Source organism: Rhinolophus ferrumequinum, chromosome 16, assembly GCF_004115265.2.
Source record: "Rhinolophus ferrumequinum isolate MPI-CBG mRhiFer1 chromosome 16, mRhiFer1_v1.p, whole genome shotgun sequence".
NCBI lineage: Eukaryota > Metazoa > Chordata > Mammalia > Chiroptera > Rhinolophidae > Rhinolophus > Rhinolophus ferrumequinum.
The window spans coordinates 827520-848209 of record NC_046299.1 but is presented as its reverse complement, the minus strand read 5'-3'; the positions used below and the strand labels follow the sequence as shown (position 1 = coordinate 848209).

Genomic DNA, 20690 nt, shown 5'->3' with positions numbered 1-20690 from the left:
AGGACCTCCTTTCCCGCCCTCTGTCCGGCACGGGCACCACAGCCGCCTGGGAGGGGAGGGAGAGGTGCTAAACCGCAGCTGTGCTTAGAAAGAGCCAGCGCACGCTTACGCTTACGCTTAAAATAGCTGGAGCAGCGCTTCAGGGGTGCCACCCGCCAGGCGTCGCAGAACCACCCACTGCGGCTCCCAAGACAAAAGCAGACATGTCCCAGGGCAGAGCCAGAGCCCCAGCCGGGTTGTTAAGTGGCTCCGTGTCACCTTTTACAGGCGCCTCCAAATGGAGGAGGGGGCCCTGTGGGGACAGAGCCCCAAAAAGCAGTTTCCAGGCTCTCGGCCTCACATAGAAAGGTGCTGGCTCAGGTAGTAAACGGCCATCGACTGCGATCAAATGGCCAGCAGCTGTGGCTAGTTGGCCTTCAGCTGTAACCGGTGAGCCATTGGGCACTAATATAACTGCCATGGCTAGGCTAGCAGAAAAGGGGGATCTAGCAAGAAGATGGTGGCTGAGTCTGCAAGCGGCGCAGTGAGGGTTGAGAATTGTGTTGCTCCTGGTTCCTGTGTCTCCAACCCAGCCGCCAGCAAGAGTATAGTGGTGTGACTCCCCTACCTATGGCTCCGTGGGTGTTCCTGTTTGGCCTCACCATGTCCTGCGTTCTTATGTGGGGAGCGGGACCAGAGAGCCCGCCTGACAGCCTGCATGACAGGGCTCCTCTGGCTTCTTGGCGGTTTCCTTCCCACCCAGCCTGCACCCACCCGAGCCTGTGCCACCCACACTGATGGACACAGGCTGTGCCTCAGGCCCCCACTGGAGGAAACAAAGTCAGCAGCTGCTGGCAGACACAGGAAGAGCATTCTGGTCACTTGGCTGCCCCAGGAGGCCAGGGGCCATCAGATAAATGTCCTGTCCACCAGCCCCCACTCCTCCAGGCACTCGGCCAGCGGAGTGATTCTGTGGCATCGTGTCTGCCCCCAGACAGAAGGGAAGCACAATGGTCCTGGGACAAGGCACAGGACCGGTAAAGTGACAGACAGCTCGGCAGGTCCAGTGAGGAGGCTGGCCCTGCTCTGAGTTCCCTGGGCCCCCCACAAAGGGCCACCACTGACATGGACACCCCATCACAAGGCAAACCAGGTGCAGACAGCCACGGGACAGCAGAGTGTGGCAGGGCAGCACAGGGGCTGCTGTGGGGGTGGGGCAGGGCAGGACCAGGCACAACTAGCGGTCAGCTGATGAGGCCTCTAGGACGGGGCTCGGGCCTGTGCTCTCAGTGACCATCAACTGTTGAAGCAGCCCTGGTGGGGCTTTCCCTTCACCCGGTACTGAGTGACACATGGCTGTGGCCTCAGGGACAGCTGCAATATGGGTAAGCTGGAGGGGAAAACAAACTGTCGCTGAGGCACAAGGTTCTGAAGACCCAGAGGTGCAGCTGAGCCAGTGTCACAGGCAGCACGTGCCTCGCCAGGTGGAGGCAGCATCCTGGACACGCATCCACCAGGACACAGGCATTGCTGGAGGGGCCTGAAAGTGGGCCACAGATGCCGAGGGAGGGCGGGCATCGTGGCAGGCAGCTCCAGGAGTGGGGAGGGCCTGGCCTCTGGCACAGAGCAGGCGGGGGAGGGGCAGAGTGCTGTCCCTGGAGCCCATCCGTGGGTGTTGGGAGAACGCAGCTCTCCCAGGAGCTGAGGGGCCGCTGGCTTTCTGCACCCCAGTGTCTGCTGCAGAGCCCAAGGCCACTGGAGGGGGTAGGAGGGTGCATGGGAGGCTGTCACAGAGGTGACCGAGCACTGCAGTGACAGGAGGGAGCCGACGACGCACCCAGCCTGGCTCTGCCGTGGTGGTGACTGTATGAAACCCCAGCATCGCCTCCCACCTCCCAGCCTCCCCCACGGTCCCTGATGGTGCCCACTCTCTCCACATACCCCGCTGGGGAGCCCACTCCCAGACTGCTCCTTGCGCCCAGCAGCCCCTGCCCAGCCCTAGCCCTGCCCTACCCCCACCACAGCCAAAGTCCAGGGGTCCTGAAAGAGGGATGCAGAGGTAACGGGGAGCTAGGACAGGCGAGCATGCACAGATAGCACACACCCCACACCTGCTTGGCAGCAGAAGGTACCCTCATGTCACAGGACTTCAGGGCCCCCACAGACAACCTCTGGCCCCCGCTGGCCAGCTGAAGGGAGGCATCACATGGATGCACGGAAGGGCTTTGAAGAGGAGACTCTGACCTAACAAGGGCTGGAGACCACCGCCTGCAGACCTGCACACCTGCTACCAGGAGGGTCTGCAGGGCGGGGCTATAAGGGGAAGGGTGGAGTCAGCCCCGCCCACCAGGTGGTGGTGGCTCACAGTGCAGAACAGGGGAGGCAGGCCTGGGGGCAAAGCCATCCAAAGCAGACACTGCCCTGACCACGCCTTTTCCATCCAGGTAAACTGCCCTCGGGCTACAGACCCGGGACCACCTGTCCCTGAGACCAGGGCTAAGGTCAGTGTACAGTCACAGACCTGAGATGCAGGGGTACACGGCGGGCAAGACGCCCCTCCCCTCAAGGTGTTTATGTTTGAACATGGGGAGATTGCTGACAAATAATTAATAGATGGGAAAATAGAAAGAATAGCAAGATTGTAGACGTAAACATATCAACACATTGAAGTAAACGCATTAGCATACTCCAATTAAAAAGCAGACATTTTCAGAGTGGACTTTAAAAAGCATCACTCAACTATATGCTATTCATAAAAAAACTATTTTCCATTTAAAGATACAGATGGGGTGAAAATGAAAGTGCAGAAATGATGCATCATGTAAATACTAGTCAGAAGAAAGATGAGCAGCCATATTACTATCAAAGTGTACGTTAAGCCAAGGAATATTAGCAGTGATAAAGAGGGACATTTCATTACTGTAAAAGCTTGTCATCATCAGAGACCTAACAGCACCAAATGTATATACAGCCAGTAACAGGCCAAATATATGAGGCAAAACCAGTCAGAACAAAAGAAGAAACAGACTAACTGACAGAGTTGGAGGTTTTCTCATTCCCCTTTGTTATCGTAGACAAGAAAAAAAGAGAAAACACAAAATACTGATATCAGAAATAAAAGGGAGGCATCATTACAAATGTTAATAGCAAAATAAAAGCTTTATGCCAACAAACTAAAAAACTTAGATGAAATGGACAAATTGTATTCCTTGAAAGACACAAATAAGCAAAACTAACACAAGAGTCAGTGGAAAATCTGAATACCCCATATCTGTTAAACAAAATGAATTTGTATGAAAACCTTCCCGCAAAACCTCTAGGCTCCAAAGTCTTCACTGATGAATTCTAGCAAACATTTAACAAATAAGACCAATCTCGTGCAATTTTTTTTTCCACAAAATAGAGGAGGAGGGAACTCCTCTAACCCATCCTATGAGGCCAGCATAAATCTGATACCAAAACCAGACCAGGACGTTATGAGAAGAGAAAATCGAGACCGACATCGCTCATGAGCACAGATGTGAAGGTCATTGATGAAACCCCAGGAAACTGAATTCAGCAACATTTAAAACCCACTTAGCAAAGCAAGTCAGAGTGTTCAAAAGTCACATTAGCAGAATAAAGGGGGACAACCATCTGCTCGTCTCCACGGATACTGAAAAAGGCATTTGGCAGCATTTAACAACCATTAAGGATTTAAGAACAGAAACTGAGCATGCGAGGAAGAGGAGACTTCTTCAATTTGATAAGGAATCTTCGGAAAAGCTCAGTTGACATTATGTTTAATGATGAAATATTGAACGTTCCCCCTGAGATCAGGGAAAAGGCTCGGTGTATGCTCCCACCGTATCTGTCCATTTCGTGCTGGAGGTCCTCGCCTGTACAGCAAAGCAAACATGTGTAAACAGGAAGAAATAAAACTGTCTACTCACAAACGACATAGAAACCCTAGAAAATCTGCAAGTAAGATACTGGAATAGCTGAGTTCAGCAAGGTTTTAGGATACAGTCGATACGCAACACTTTATTTTTAAAAAGATAAAATATGTAGGGATAAATTACCTAAAATATGTGTAAGCCCTGCACACTGAAAACTATGAGACATGTTCATAGGAATTAAGGAAGACCAGAATAAATGGCACAATATGCCATGTTCATGGATTGTGTCAACTGGCCAAAACAACTCTCCAGATAATTCACTAAAAAATAAGGGTTTATTCAGGAAAAGAAAGAAACAAAACCACCACAGCAGTGTGGGAACCCACACCTCTGGCCGGGGCTCCAACCAGCCACACACGTGCAAAAAGAGAGCCCCCTTCCCCAGATGGCCTCTATATAAATTAATCCCTCCCCCAGAAGTTACCACAAAGTTTTAACAGGAAGTCAGGACTAGAGAGTTAACAAGGGGCCCAGTTCCACCCGTAGTCCTCCCAGCTCTATGGTTAATCATCTTAAGATGCCAGTTCACTTTTATCAATTGAAAAACTCAGTTTTTTAAGAGGTCCATTCTCTCTGAATGGATCAATAGTTTCAATGCAACCCCAGTCAATCTCAGCCAGCTTATCTTAGGAACTGACAGACTAATTCTAACATATACGAGGAAAGGCAAAGAATCTAGAATAGTTAAAACAATTTGGAAAAAAAAACCCCAAAGTTGGAGGGTAAACACATCTACTTTTAAGAGTTACTGTAAAGCTATGATATTCAGAATAGTGTGGTATTGAAGTGAGGACAGACATACAGATCAATGAAAAGAACAGAGTCTAGAAATAGACCCATAATTATTGGTTCAATTGACTTTCAAGACAGGTGTCAAGGATTTCAATGGGGAAAGGACAATCGTTTCAGCAAGTGGTGCTGGACGCACAGACGTCCACATGCAAAGGAGGAGGAGGGGGGAAAGGAGAGGGGAAAGCGGGGTGGGGTGAGGAAAACCCTACGCTCACCTCCACACCCAGGACCCACATCTGGGGGGGGGAGGGGAGGGAGGGAGGGAGGCAGGGAGAGAGGGAGGCAGAGAAAACTTTGACCTTACTTCATAGCAATACAAAAATCTACTTCAAATGGAATATAAGCAGAAATTAACAGCTAAAACTATAAAAATTCTAGGAGAAAACAAAGAAAATCTTTATGACCATGAGTTGGGAAAATTTTTCCTAGAAAGGACACAAAAAGAAGAAACCGTAAAGGAAGAAATCGATGAAAACTGGACTTCATCAAAATTAAAAACTTGTCCTTTTCTGAAGTCCCCACTAAGAACTGGAATGACACAGAGGTGTGGCTAGCACCAGCCCACAACTGGATTGACCCCAAAGGGACACGGAGAAACTTCTGGGATGACAGAAATTTTCCACACTCGATGCAGTGCTGGTTACATGACTGTACACATTGTCACACTCATTGAATCATATCCTTAAGAGTGATGAATTTTATTTTATGCAAATTAACTTCAAAAAACTGATTTTTAAAATTAACTATTTCTATGTACCAGAAATTTTTAAAACTCTAAAAATAAAACTATAAAAATGATGCCACCTACAGCAGCAGCAAATAAACACAAAATATTTGGGGATAAATTTAATGAAAGCTGTACAAGACCTGTATCCTGAAAACTGCAGCTCAGTGCTGAAAGAAACTAGGGAAGACCTACATAGCTGCAGCGCTATACCATGTTCATGGACTGGAAGTCTCCATGTTAGTAAAATGTTCATTCACCCCACAATTGATTTCTAGGTTTAACACAATCCCAACCAAAATCTCTGCAGGCTGTTTTATAGTGATTGACAAGCTGATTCAAAATTCACATGGAAATACAAAGGATCTAGAATAGCCGAAACAATTTTTTGAAAATGAACCAAGTTGGAAGATATGCACTACCTCTTTTCCAGAATTACTATAAAGCCATAACAATAAAGACAGTTTGTTGTTGGTACAAAGACAGACAAAATGAGATCCTAGAAACAGACTCACACATATGGAGCCACTGATTTTTGACAAAGGTGTCAAAGTGATCCAAGGGGGAAAGTCTTTTTGATGAATGGTGCTGCAATAACTGGGTATCCACATGGGGAAAAAATGAACACCTACCTCACACTTGGCATAACAATTAGAAATTTATCCTAGGCTTAAACATAACTTTAGAATACACAAAGATTTCTTAGGCAAGACACAGAAATCACTAATCGAAAAGGAGCTCATCAAAAGAGAGTACTGGACAAGCACGGAGAAGAGGAAATACAGCCCACGTGTCCATCGAAGGGCTGGGATGAAGGCGTTGAAGGAGCTCCCACCACTCAAGAGTGACGACACACAACACAAAACGGGTCAAAGACTTGAACAGACCCTTCACCTGCAGGCTGTACAAAGGGCCACCCCTCACGGGGCACAGCATCCAGATCACTGCTCAGCAGGGAACCCCCACTCGTCTCTGCTCACCACTTCTGGAAGTGCCCGCCATGTCACGTGAGGACATCCTTTTTTCGATAACTGTATGGTCCCCCACAGCAAACAGACTTGGTCACGCTCAAGAGGACCAGCCAGCTACCCTGAGGGCCAGCAGATGCCTTCACCCCAGACCCCACAGGCATCCCCAGACCCCAGCCAGAAAGGAGAGCGGGGCTGGGCTGCGTCGACCCCTGCACACTCCAAAACACTCCCCAAAGGACACCCAGCATGTGTGATACCCATCTGGTCCAAAGCCCCAGGTATGGCTGGTCCAGCACTTCCCCTCATCTCGTCCCGTCTTCTCTTTCTATTCAGTTTAGTTCAAGTCAACAAGCACTTACTGAGCACTTAGTACAACAAGGCTCTATGAGTTCAGAGTGAAAACAACGTGGCCCTGCCTCCGTGGCTGTCCCAGCTCTGGAGACAACACACATTCACAGGACACTCCAGAGAGGGTGTCTGTGCACTGGTCTGGGCGCCACCCCCAGGGCCACTCCCAGGGCCCCCACCCAGGCCCCACACCCAGGCCCCACACAGGAGACCCGGTGGGTGGAGGTACAACCCTTCTCAGACCAGCTTCTGCACCTTCTGCTCTCGCCTCATTCCCTTTCCTTTCTCCCCGTCCTTCTGGGAAGGATTTACTTTGCTGTGGAAGCTCACTTTTGGAACACTGAAAGGGTGAGATCAGGAGAGTTCCTGCACTCGCAGCGCAAGAATCTGCGAGATAGTGAGTGTTAATCACGGAAACCTCCATAGCCTTTCAATTAATTCCATCTGTAGACGAGCAGACGCGGCTTCTCTGGGGCACTGCATTTTCCTTTAATTACAAGGAATCTGAATTCATTTTGTAAACGTTCTTGAGATTCCGCTGGACACGCCCACGTGGGTGTAAAGCCAGGACTGCCTGGCCCCAGGAAGCCACTGTCCCCTGCATGTTCTGGGCCCACGATGCTGTCACTCCAAGACTGCACAGGTGGGGGCCTCAGGACTCGAGTCGCGCCAGCGAGAAGCGGGCACAGCTTCCCAAGAACAGGGCCCCTCAGGGCAGATGCCTCCTCACCTTCCAGGAGAAGCCAAGTGATGCCGGACAAAGCCTGCCCCCAGCCGAGGCCCAGCTCTGGGACCCACGCCTGCCACCCGGCACTGGAGACGCTGCCTGCAGCACTGGGGGTCGGGGGCACAGCCCCATGGCTCCAGGCCGCCTGTGTGCACGGGACGGCCATCCACACCTCTTACCCCGATGAGCCAGATGCTGGCAGTGGGAGGTGGGCAGATCTCCACCTCCCCGCTATCCCAGCAGAGAAGAGGGCAGGAGGCAGAGCCCACATGTGGGGTCCATGGCCGGCCTTGCCTCCCCTCAAACATCAGGTCTCTCTCGAGATTCAAGGCAACACAGCACCATGGGGGCCCCAGGGATTCTAGATACTCTTAAAGACGCAAGGAGTGAGAACATCAGAGGTGGCATCAGGGCCGCCGTGCCACCTGGCACCTCATGCAGAATGGACGCCCGCGAGCACCGTGGGAGCCCGACACTCCTACGCCAGGCAGCGGCTCACCAGACCGAGGCCGGGGTTTCAGCTGCTGCTTCTCTGTCATGACTCCCTCACACACACACTCACACACACTCATAAATGCATCCATGCACAAGCTCACACTCGCACACTCATACATGCACATAAATACTTTCACACCCACACAGCTATGCAGGTAAACACTCGTATAAGCACACTCACACATTCACACATGCTTGTGCTCACACACACTTGTACCCACATGCACACACAGGTTGACGCACAGATCCCTAGGAAGGCCCAGGTGCCCTTAAGGGTTGTCAACCCTGGATCCCCCCCAAAGCAGGCCCTGGTGTTGGTGGAAATGGCCAAATGGGGACAGGCCTTTGCCCACCTTGGAGACCTGGGCCTGGTCTGGCTCTGGGGTCCACATGACGCAGCACTTCTCTGAGCCTCTTTGGTCTTGTCTGCAAGCTGAGGTCCTGACTGGACCATCTGGCTCTAGGACGCTCTGGCCTCGGGAGGCCATGGAGCCTGGAAGCCCTGGCAGGACAGGGACTCCTAAAGACAATCTGTAGGCCACAGCCTCGGTGGTTCATTCCAGCCCGAGGTCGTCCTCATGGGTTGGAACAGTGGTGCTCAGCTGGGGGCAATGTTACCCCTGGGGGATGCGAGGCAACGTCTGAGGCATGATTAATTGTCACAGATGCAGAGATGTGGCCCTGGCATCTGTGGGTGGAGGCCGGGGACACCGCTAACATCCTACAGCGCTCAGGACGGCCCATCACGTGGAACGGTCCGCCCAGATATCAGCAGCGCAGAGCAGCCTGGGTTAGAGGCGGCCCCTGGTCTGCTCAGCACAGGGCAGCCCCTTCTCAGACCCCGCCGGCCGGCTCAGCCTGGGGAAGTACAGGGGGTCCTGCGGTCAGAGCCACACCTAGCTGAGGTCCCGGAGCTGCCCCGCGTCCAGGATGCACCAGGACGCTCTGTGGAGGCAGCTGCCCCAGCCCTGGACACGAGGCCCACACCCGCTCAACAGCCAGCTTCTCAGCTCCTGTCACATGTGTGTTTCATAACCAGCCCACATACAAAGTTTCCAACCTAATTCAGGGCAAGGCTTTCTGGGCAGTTGTGCCAGCAGCTGCCAAAATCCATCCATCATATTTGGCCTGAAGGAAGGTGCAACCAGGCCCTCCTGCGTCTCCGTCAAGCAGCCGGCAGTGGCCCCAGCCCCACGGCAGCCACTCCCCGACTTGTCCTGAAGCCCAGCTTTCTGGGCCTGTTCCAGCCGCTCTGACAGCCTAGAACGGAAAGCACGTCCATCAGAGGGAGGAAGCTGGATCTGGCCATCCCCATGGCCGTAGGCTCCTGCTGCCCCAAAGGGGGCCCACCCTGTGCCACCGCGGTCCCAGGCCTCTCCCACCTGACATGGAAAGCAGTGCTAAAGGAGTGAGGCTTTCCAGAACCGAGGAGAATAACGGCCCTGATCCCGACGAACTGCCACGCCATCCTGGGGCCAGTTAGGACCCTGGGAGGTGTCTCGCTCACATCCAGCTGACTGCTCTCCCCCAAGCTGGCCCTTCTGTGGGAGAAGTGGGAGGAAGGACATCAGCCGCCAAAGGGCACCCCTTCCCACACTAGGTTGACAAGGCTGTCACCACCTGGGTAGAGCGCCAGAGCCCCCACCAGAAAGCAAAGCCGGCAGGCGGGGTGGGGGCTGGAGCACAATTTCAAAGTGGGCCTCCAGGAGAAGGGCGTGTGCAAGGCTGGAAGGAGACGGCGTAGCCCGTGCTCTCGCCAAACCACTGCACCACCAGCCGCTCATGCGCTTGGCAGGTGGCTCCTCCTTCCTCTGGGACAGAACGGGGCCAGGGGGCTGCTCTGGCCAACAGCTGTGGGCAGGCGACCTGTGCCACTCAGGCCAGAGCAGGTAAGGGGGATCAGAACTTGATTTGGAATGTGCTAGATTTGAAACATCTATGACACACATGAGAGGTGGTGTCAAGTCTCAGACTGGACAGAAAAGTCTGGAATGTGGGAGGCAGGTCCCAGCTGGAGATTTAAATTAAGGAGTTGTTGGCATATGTATGACATTTGAAGCCTGAGATGACCACTGTGTGAGTGTAGCAAGAAGAGGAAAGGAGCTCCAAAGCGCCCCAGCGTCACGGAGTCGGGGGAGGAGGAGACCAGCCAAGAGGCTGGGAAGGAGCGGCCGGGGCAGCGGGCGTCCTGGAAGCCACGTGAAGACGGGATCGCAGAGGGGTCCTGAGAGCCCAGCCTGCCATGGAGCGAGGGCGAGGAGGGCTGAGAGCTGGGCATTAGCCTCCGCGTGTGGAGGGACCCTCATAAGAGCTTCGGGGCTGTGGGACAAATGCTGACTCCACTGGAGTCGGGGAAGGACTGGAGACAGCAGGGACAGGGTTTGCTGAAAAGGGGGAGGAAGGACAGGGACAGAGCACAAGCACCGCTTCTCCACGAGGAAGACAAAGGTGGTGTTCATTCCTCCGTGGCCACGCAGCAAACGCCTTCTCAGTGGCTGGCATGATGCTCCTCCCGGGGGCACAGAGATGTATGGGTCACTCCCCTCCACCCTCAGGAGCTGGTGGACGCCACGCCAACAATGGGGAAATGTGAGCTTAGCACAACACAGAGCTTGGGGCTGAGCCCTGGGGTCATGGGGTCCCAGAAGCTGCACCTGCCGCTGCTGTCCGCCCACTCCGAGCTTCTCGGTACCTTGGGCAGCTCCTCCCCGCAGCCCCAGCCTGGGAGAGGCCCCCAGGGCCATGAGAACTGAGATAGTCCACGCCCCAAGGATGGGAGGTGGTGTCCCTGGCCGGCCTGCTGGGATGGCACAGGGCAGGGCCCTGGCCTGGGCCTGGGACACTTCCTAGAAGTCAGGATTCTGGGTCTGGGGTTGAGTGGGGTGTGGGGGACACACTGGGGATGCACAGGGTGAAGTCACTCGGACACAGGCAGCAGGAACAAGGGCATATGTGTGCGCAGTTATGTGCAATCCTGGGCCACTGGGGTGAGTCTACAGCCTGGGGCCCCCGGGCCCCCGGAGCTGCGTCTGGGCCACATTTGCCTTAGAGTGTGGGCCCTGTGCCAACCCACACCAACCGAAGCCGAATTTCTGGGCATGGGGCGGGCGCTGGTGTTTAAAAACAGTCTTGCAAACTTTTGATTAGAGTATAACAAATATACAATGAAAGTGCATATATGACAAGCATTCAGCTCAAATAATTGTTATAAAGTGAACACGCCCAGGCATTCAGCGACCAGATCAGGAAGCACCACCCCCGATGCCTTAGGAGCCCCTGGCACCCGTTCCCCGGTGACACAGATCAGTGTCTCTGCTGTCGTATGTGTCACACAGTGGAGGCAGCAGCACGAGGTCTCGCGTACTCGGCATGTGGTGTGAGATTCATTCACCCGTGTGGGGTGCAGCCACAGGGCGTGCTTTCTCATGTGTAAAGGACTGCAAAGCATGAACGCGCCGTACACATTACTGAACACGTACTGTGGGCAGACACGTGGTCTGCTTGCAGCTTCCAGCCATTACATACAGTGATGTGTGGTCACCCGTGTCCTGTGCACAGACGTACACATTTTTTGGGTCTAACCTAGGAACACAGTCCTGGGTTGTAGATGTCAATGGCCCCTCACCGAAACCACCCCAACATAGATGTAGGCTGAACACGGGTTTCCTGGTCCCTGCAATGAGGGAACTCATCCCACGGGGATAGGGCATCTCAGTAAGGGGGCGTTTGAGAGGGTGGGTAATAGGCTTTGGGCTCATGGCGTGACCTGACCTGTGGCTTCTGGGTCCTCCCTGCCGCCCTGGCCAACAGCAGCCCCACCCCTTGTACATTTCCTTAAACCCGAGCTGGACCCGTGACCTGCTCCAACTAGTGGCATGTGGTACATACGACGTGTGCCAGGCCAAGCCTGAGCCTCCAGAGGGCCTGGCATGTCCACTGGTTACTCCCAGAGCGCTGAGTCCTTTCAGGAAGTCCTGCTCTCCCACTGCCCAGTGGACAGGGAGCAGCCCTGAGACTACAGAGGACGACTGTGGTCATTGACAATATGTCCACTGATTACCTGACATTCCCCCCAAAGGGTGAAGCATAATTTCCTCCCCTTCACTGTGGGCTGGACACAGTGACTTGCTTCTGATGAACAGAGTAAGGTGGCAGTGACAGTGTGTGACTTTAGGGGCTGGGCCCTAAAACTCATTGTGGCTTCCCGGGGCCTCAGTGGGTCCCACGGGTCACAGGGAGGCCAGCGGCATGTTGTGAGGTCACTCAAGCAGCCGTCAGAGGCTCCCACACTCAGGATCTGAGGCCTCCAGCTGCGAGCCATGCTGGGAAGCTGGCTTGCAAGCGGGTCCTCCAGCCCCAGTTGGACCTTCAGATGACGGTAGCCCTGGCTGACATGCAGACTGCAACCTCAGGAGGGACCCTGCCCCAGACCCCCCAGGAGCCACTCCTGAACGACCGGCTCACAGAAGGGATGAGGGAGGTTTGTTGCTTTAGGTTACTACAGCTTGAGGTCATTGTTATGCAGGAGTAGACAACTAACACGGAGCCAACAGTGAGAACTGAGACCCCCCGGGATGTGACTCCCGCTGGGGTCCCCCGCCCCCAGGCCTCTGAGCCATTCCAGCTGAGTGAGGCACCACACGTGTGAACGAGGATGTTCTGTCACATGGAGCAGAGACCCGTCCCCACTAGGCCCTCCACGTTCCTGGCCCACAGGAGCATGAGCAACAATACAAATGGCTGTTGGGAAGTCACTAAGTTGTGGGTAGTTTATTCCCAGCAATAAGTAACTAGCAGTGGGTCCCAGGGCACTAACACCGCCAGGGCTGAGAAGCACGGTGCCACGCCCTTGCTCTCTGCCACCGGGGCGTGGTGGTGCTGCCTGGTGGCTCTGAGTAGATGTGGGAAGCTGCCGGGGAGGACACAGGCAGGGGGCCCGGAAGAAAGGCACCAAATGCCATGCAGACCCCTCCCCACCCGCACGGTCTTCTGGGCGAGAGAGGACGAAGTCATACTTGAGAGGCCGGAGCATCCAGCCTCTTATAAATTCAGAGAACTCGTACAGTTGCCTCTTTCTTGCTTTTGTGACAAGTTCTGCCCTGTGCACACAAGTCTGAAAAGTCATGATGTGAATTCTGAAGACAAGGAGACCTTTCTAAAGTCAACTTTTGAATCACTGTGAGAAATCGAATGTGCTCAGCTCCTATTTTTAATAAATTGGGGGCGACACTGACTCCCACCTACACCCGCTCCTTGGCTTCAGAACTAAAATAACATCACGCAGGGTTTTCACACAATCAGCAGAGGCCTGCGCCTGAGCTGTCAGCACACGGAGACCACCTGTGGGCTCCCGTGTCACGTCCAGGGAGACAGAGGACCGGGAGAAGCGGTCTGTCTACGGCTGGACGGAGCCAGGCCAGGACGAGCCCTGGGTCTGCTCTCTGCCCTCAGCCATGCTGATCTTGGTCAGGTGCCTTGGTTTCTAAAATAATAGATTTTAGGTCAATGAGAAAAACATTTTTTGATGAAGCAGCATCCAGTTTTAAAAATAATAATTTCATTAATTACGGCTTCTCCTGAATTGTCTCAAATTTGATCATTAAAATGACTCCATGAGCTGGACCTGGCTGGTGTTTGGGGAGCAGAGGGGGGCCTAGCTTGTCCTCCACACACGCCCACTCCCTGAGCAAGAAGGAGGCACCCGGAACAGGCTCTGGGCACAGACGTGCCATCCCGGGGATGACACACTGACCCCACTGGATGGACAAGAAGCAGGGCTCGAGGAGACTTACACACCCAGCGCAGGAAAATGGCTGGAAAAGCACGGCCTGCCCCTTTGTTGGAATATCAGCCAGTGCAGACGGTAGTTAGCACAGCTTCATTTTTATCTATAGTTAAACATAGATAGCAGAGTGAGACAGGCACAAAGAATCACACAGTTCAACACATTTTTTAAGTGAGGAGGAAAAATCTGACTGTGAAGGGAAACACCAGGTAGGTCTGGTTTCTCACTAAGGTCAGCGCCAAACTCTGCTCTGAACTTCCTACCAATGAGGGAACGAGGACCACAGGGCACAGGCCCTCAAGATAAGAACCGCAGGGCTGGCTGGGGCTGGGGGTCTCCCCAGGAGGGTCCCACTTGGAATGGCAGAGAGCACTCCAGCAAGTTCCAGGGCTGTGGGTGCTGGACCTGCAATGTCTCAATGCAGGCCAGTGGGATGAGGAGAGCCTTGCAGCCAGCTCTGGGACAAAAGGACAGGTGACCAGAAGGGGGCTGTAGCCACACACTCTTCTGCAATCTGCCTGGATGGGAGTGGAGGAAAGATGCCGACTATCATCTTACAACAAAGGGAAAAGTTGGGGCTGCAGTGTTAGGGGAAAACGCAGGGCACAAAACACTCTTTACATTTTGGTAACATATGTAACAGGCGATGCCTGAGAAAAGACAGACAGGGACACCACCGGAATAACACAAAACCAGAAGAGGTACACCTGCCACCGCAGTGTAATGTTGGGGCGCAATCTAAAAACCGCAACTCTGCACTAAGTGTGAGCCAGCTTGTCTCCAGGGGACGGATGGGCGGTCGGTTGGAAATGTCCCGTCTGACGCCCATCGTAAGTGAGGGGCGGTGCCAAGGGACCCAGTCCTGTGGGATCCTGCCCTCACTCAGCGATGACACCGCCCACTGCACACTCGGAAGGCCTCCCTCCTCCAGCAGCACCGTCTGGGCGGGGGCTGGTAGGAAATGCAGACTCTCCGGCTCCACCCCTTTCTCACAAGGTCCCCGCGGGCCTGGTGCCCACTGTGGTTGGAGGAGCTGCTGGGGCTGGCCTGACCCTGTCCCAGTCATGCTCTCCGCTGGCTCTGCCTCCTCAGCCCACTTTGGAGCTCCATCCTCGAGAGAAGCCCTGCACAAAAATTACCTCCGATGCATTCTCGCATCTCTTCTCAACTAGAAAGCTGGGTGGTTACAATTTAAAAAGAAAATGGGCTTATTTTTAGCATTTTCAAATGCACAGCCAGATGGATAGACAAGCAGGGCTGACATTTGTTACATAAAGAAGTATGACAGTGGGTCCCAAGTCCATTCTGCCAGCACGTTGGCCACAGACTCCATGGCTGCCCAGAGGCTCACCCCACGCTTCACCGGGAACCAAGGAATGAACTGCATGGTGGGCTAGACGACGCGCCCTCCTACCCAACTTGAACCTACACCCCCACCCACAGCAGGGCCTCTGCACTGTTCCTACAGCTGGTAAGGGCCCAGCGTCTGCAGCCGCCACTAAGGTCCCTGTGTTGTGGGGGAGGGGACGTGAATCATCATGGGTCCAAGTCTTGGCCACACAGACAGCCACCGCCCCACCCCTCACAATCCCCTCTTCTCGGGGTCGGGAGAGAAGGAAAAAGGTAGCTATTAGACCTCAAGTCCATAGCCCACTGGAGAAAGACTCTGAGTAAACGGGCTAGAATGACACTTGGAACTACGGCCCCAACAGCACTGGGGCCGGCCACACATCACCCAGGCCCCTGGGGACTGGTGGTCCCCTCAGCCCTGTCGGCTCTGTGTAGGGCAATAAGGACAAGTGACACATACGCTCCAAGAAGCAGCCAATGAGTCGTTCTTAGCTGGGCACGTGACGGACCACCCAGAAAGACCAAGAAAAGCAACTCGAACACTATGTGCCCCATCCAGAGCGGACACTGTGAAAGTCAGGGCTTCTTCACAGCATGAAGCAGTGAAACATGACGTGTAAAAGGACCCCATTCACAGTGCAAGAAAAACAAGCACGAACACAATAGGAATACATTTCAAACTTAGAAACAGCCCCAACACGCTCAGCCTAGGAAAGTGCAGGGCTCGCAGGGGAAAAACTGTCTCATCCTATGTTTGTCCAAACTGATGGAAATTTGCAACATAAAAAGTAAAACTACAAGTAAGAGAAGAAAGTGCAGGCGCGGGTTTACAATTGAATTATCATTACCTAGGCCTGGGCTTGTGTAAGGTGACACCAAGCCCGGAAACTGCCAGAAACGAAAGTATCGACAAATCTGACCACATGAAAATTAAACACATCCGTACAAATAAAATAAAATAAAATAAAATAAAAATCTAGCAACTTTACAAGACAAGTGGTAAGCGTGGTGGGCTGCTCAGGGCTTAGCCTTTATATATTTGGAACAGTGAAAAGAAACAGCCAGCAAACACTCCAGGAGGAGCAGAGTCAGGGACGAGTGCCAGCCAGTCACAAACACCCCAGACGCAGAAGGCGAAGCAGGGTCAACATCATTGGCCGTCCAAGTGTTAAGACAACCTCTTCCTTTCAGATTTTGTCAGAAATAAAAACACCACTTACACCCAGAGTCGGCGAGGAGTCAGGAAAAGGGCTTCAGTGTGTGCTGGAGAAGCAGACACCCTTGTGTGCTGGAAGCCGGCCCCCCCTCTCCGCTGCAGCCCCTCCTGCCATCCCGTTGAGTTCTTCACATTGCCTTGTGTGCTGTAGGTCTCCCCACTTCCCCTTTGTCCGGTTATCCCACGCTTGCCGCAGCCACGTCCATTTGGTCACTGCCGTGTAACTAGCACCGAGGACAGCGTCTGGCTCATGCGCAGCTGGACCAATGTACCAAGCGACTTTACACGGACACGCCTCTGACTCAGTGATAACATTCCTAGGAGATTATCCTCAGGAAATAGGACCAAGTGAGCAAAGATGAACACAGAGATATTCACTGCTGAATTGTTTGCGAGATTTATAAAATGGAAACACCCAAATTTCCTGCACCAAGATATTAAGGAACAAGCGAACATTACACCTGCACCGGAGAAGCTGCAAAGCAGTGATTCTCAGCCCTGACTGCCCATCAGAAGAACCATCATGGGGGCTTCAAGATGTAGCGATGCCGGAGCTCCCCTCACCCACCCCACACTGCTGGGGGCGGCGCCCAGTCATCCGAAGCTTTTAAGAGCACCCACTGAGTCCAGTTCACAGCCAGAACTGAGGACTGCTGTTGTAAATTTAGCCAACAAAAGATGCTCAGAGCTATAAGACGTCTGCAACATACTGCTAAGTAAGAAAGCAGGTTATGACAAAACCGTCTATGGAACATGATCCCACTTCTGCATCAAAGAAAAGCAGTGTTTCTCTGTGGCTGTGTGAGAAGACATTCCTGGAAAAAGGCTGGGGCAGAGGTACCCTGAGACGCTCACTGGGGCTGTCTTGGTGCCACACTTACAGATGCCTTGTTGTGCTTCTTTAGCACAATCGTAGGAAACACAGGAAAAGTATGAAATTCTTACAAATTTACAGATTTTAATGCTTCTATAATTAGAAAAAAGTGAAGGCCTGTTTTATGTTTTAAGAAAGGCTACTTGAGAACCTGGTAGCCGCCTGCCGGGGTGCCCCCTGTCCTCCGACCAGCACAGCACCAGGCTCTGTGCAGCCTGCAAGGTCTGCCTGTTTCCAGTCTCCTTGGGGCACACCTTCTCAGTGAGTAGTTCCTCCCTAAGCTAATGCCTCGGTAGGTGTGACACAAGCCATGGCTGCTGAGGAGGGCGGGAACCCCACCAGCTTCCCCAGCTACTCAGCAGGAAGGTGCTGGAAGCCGCCTCAGCACCAGGTAGCCCCCTCCCTTCACATGGGGACACCAAGATGGAGGGGAATGAAGCAGCAGAAATGCAGGTCCCCTAGCAAGTTCAGTCCCTCAAATGAACTGGCCCCCCAAAGTCAGACAGGGTTACAATGACAGGAGGGTGGGGGTGAGAGCAAGAGGGAAAGCTGGCCCTTGGTTCTGGTGTAAGGAAGAGGCGCAGGAAGTTCTGCACACGCCCCAACCCTTGCCAGACAGTGACAACGCCTCTAGACTCCAGGGGACGGGCAGGGACGGTGGCATTTAACATCTTCTGTGTCACAACTATGGTTTTCAGTAGAAATTACCTGGCACTTTGTTAAATTGCCCTCTTATTTTTTTTCCTTTTCTCTGCACACCAAATTTGATATATTAATTGGCTGTTTTAATCTAAAAAAATTCATCAGAAAGTCTCACATTGCCATAGCAACCGTGCAGCCCCAGTCAAGGCGAGTCACCAGCACAGCACTGTCACCCCTTTGAGCCCGTCTGCAGTGGGGCGGGAAAGTCGTGGGACACTGTCTGGAGGACTGGACGGGGTGACTTCACACCCTAGCCCGGAGAAGAGGTGGGCAAGACTCGCCCCTCCTTTCCAAACCCCATTCTTTCCATCTAAATAAAGCCGTGGCCTTCATGCCAGTTGAACACAGCACCCTCTCTGCAGACACGTGCTGTGACTCTGAGCCGTATGTGCCCTGATGGACGCGCAAACATGGAATCAAAGTGGAACACAGACAACGTCCCCGTAAGTAACGTCCCCCCTGCATGCCCAGGGACAGGCTTGGCCTCCTGATTTCACCAAAGCTCAGGAAAGTCCAAATCATGTGTTCAGTTTGGGGATGTGGCCTCCATGCCCAGTGATACGCAGGTGATGGACAGCCGTATGTCCTAAAGTAGCCAGTCAGTTACCTGCCTCTCACAAGCCGAGAAAGGCTGGTGCCTCTGCCCCTTGTACAGGCAAGTGGGGGTGGGGGTGTGCTAAATAATTCTCCAATCAGATTGCGAGCATCACAGGTAGATTCTGTACTCTTTTTGTCTTTTAATGATCCTTGAATCCTGAGATATAACATACTGTGAGCAAGCAGGAAAATTCTACCTGAAAAAGCTGAAGTCTGTGCTCTATTTCTCCCTCGATTTCTCTATTTCTGCGTTCTCTGCCTTGGAGAGTATGATGCAAAGGCACGGAAGAGTGGCCAGCTCTCGGCCGACACCAGCAAATACTGAAATCAGATGTTTCCTCATCCTGCCATCAGAAGCTAGATGTAACTCTGCTTCCTGATTGGTTCCTGATTCACTCTGGGCTTTCTCTGAATATTTATGTTAAAAACAAAAACATATAACCTATGAAACACGTGCAGCAGTGAGTTCTGCTGTCCCGAAGTTCAGAACAATGACAGGCCGTCCCAGGCCAGACTGGCCTGTGTGGCTGGTCCTGAACGGGAGGGTGGCCAGGCGGCCCCTGGGAGCAAACAGCAGGTTCCCTGCCCATCACTGTCTGACAATCCCGGCGCAGGGCCTGCACACTCACCAACACTGGCCTGAGGCAAGACTTGTAATTTCCTATAATGCTTAAATTATTTATCAGAAACAAAGAGCTTGGGCTCTCAAGCTGAGCTGTGCTCTAAAATTATACAAGATCCATCATACCTTTGCAGGCTGCCTACAGATGAAAAAATGCATATTTTCACTATTTTAAGAAAATGTCAAAAAACATCAAATGTGTCATCACTGTACCGTTTGAATGATCTGCATGGCATCTGTAGAAAAGGGCTGTGTTTGCGTGTGAATGTCACAGTGCCCCAAGGCAGCACGCTGCCACCTCCCCTCTGGTGCTAGAGCCAAGATCCTGCGTCTGAACAGACTGGTGCCTGTCACCGGCTTTCCACCAGCACCCACCTCTGTGTGGCCACACCTGTCCTCTGGGTGGGCAGCTTTACCTGCAGGAGGACCTGAGGGCAAACTAGTTTCCCAAGGGCAGGTCTTTGCACAAAGGCAAGACCATCTCCACCGCATGAGTGCAAAGCTTGGGCACGCGATGGCCACGTGGCCGTCACCCTGGAGACTGAGAGAGAGGGCCGCCCCGTGCCACCTGTGGGGCGTGGCGTCTTCCTTCGCAAAGTTGGCACAGCACAGGTGCAGGGTAATAAACCAAGCCGCACACTGCCCCTAAACAAAAAATGAAAACATACAGCCTTTGGTGTCGTGCCTAAGCCCGGAGCCCCGCAACCACAGACACCATCACTGGACACAGAAGATACAGGCGGGTGCCCTGGACACGCATGGGCACGGCAGGCACAGTCTGCGAGTTTCCTCAGAAACCGAGCCGCCCCAGGACGCCTTCCCACCTGGCTGGGTGCGGTGTCCGGACGCGAGGAAATCCTACTGCCAGTGGCCCCGGTACCCCCTTGCGACAGCGCATGGGATCCCCATGCTGTCCCCGAGAGCGGCCCAGAGTCCCCTCCGTAGGGCCGAACTCACCGTCCTCCTTGTCGTCAAAAACCGGCCTCCGCGCCGTGGCTGCTGACACGGATGAGCCCATCCTCTTCTTCCACTTGATCCACGCAAACAGCGGACGCGGCTGCGCGCGGGCATCGCCAGAGTCGCGGGCTCGGGGCTGGCCGGCGGCGGGCGGCTGCAGCGCCAGGGGCGCGTCGGGACCCGCAGGGCGCGCGCGACCGGAGGGCGGCGAGCCCGGGGGCGCCGAGGTGCTGCTGCCCCGGCGTTCGGCGCCGCTCCTCATTGCTGGGCCTGAGTGCGCGCTGCGGCCGGAACCCGGGGCATGGCCCTCCCGCCGGGCCGGGAGCGCCGGGCCGGGAGCGGGAGTGGGAGCGGCTGGCAGCGCCCGCTGTGCGCCCCAGCCTCCGCGCTCGCGGGTCCTGGAGGCCGTGTGGGCTCCGCCGACTGAGAGCGCGCGGGGGCGGGCCCGGGGCGGGGCCGGCGGGAAGGAGTTGGGGTGAAGCCTAGCGCCGGGGGCGGAGACAGGGCGGGACTGGCGTGGGTTGTGGCGCACCGTGCGGTGCACCGGCGATCACCTCCAGAGGGGCTAGGGCCGCGACACCGACTGGGATGGGCGGCGGGGATAACACCCAGA

General features: G+C 54.0%; 1 protein-coding gene across 2 annotated transcripts in view; it reads right to left on the bottom strand.

The window, feature by feature from the left end:
- The window catches only part of STK32C (serine/threonine kinase 32C), a 55875-nt gene extending 35429 nt beyond the window's left edge, over nucleotides 1-20446 (bottom strand). Inside the window, exon 1 of one of the 2 annotated variants that reach the window (XM_033129730.1) lies at nucleotides 20078-20446. In XM_033129730.1, coding sequence (XP_032985621.1) covers nucleotides 20078-20339 — 262 coding nt within the window. In that variant the 5' untranslated portion in view covers nucleotides 20340-20446. The remainder of the gene's footprint in view (nucleotides 1-20077) is intronic. The other variant, XM_033129731.1, reaches the window with a different exon arrangement.
- Between the last annotated feature and the right edge of the window lie 244 nt (nucleotides 20447-20690).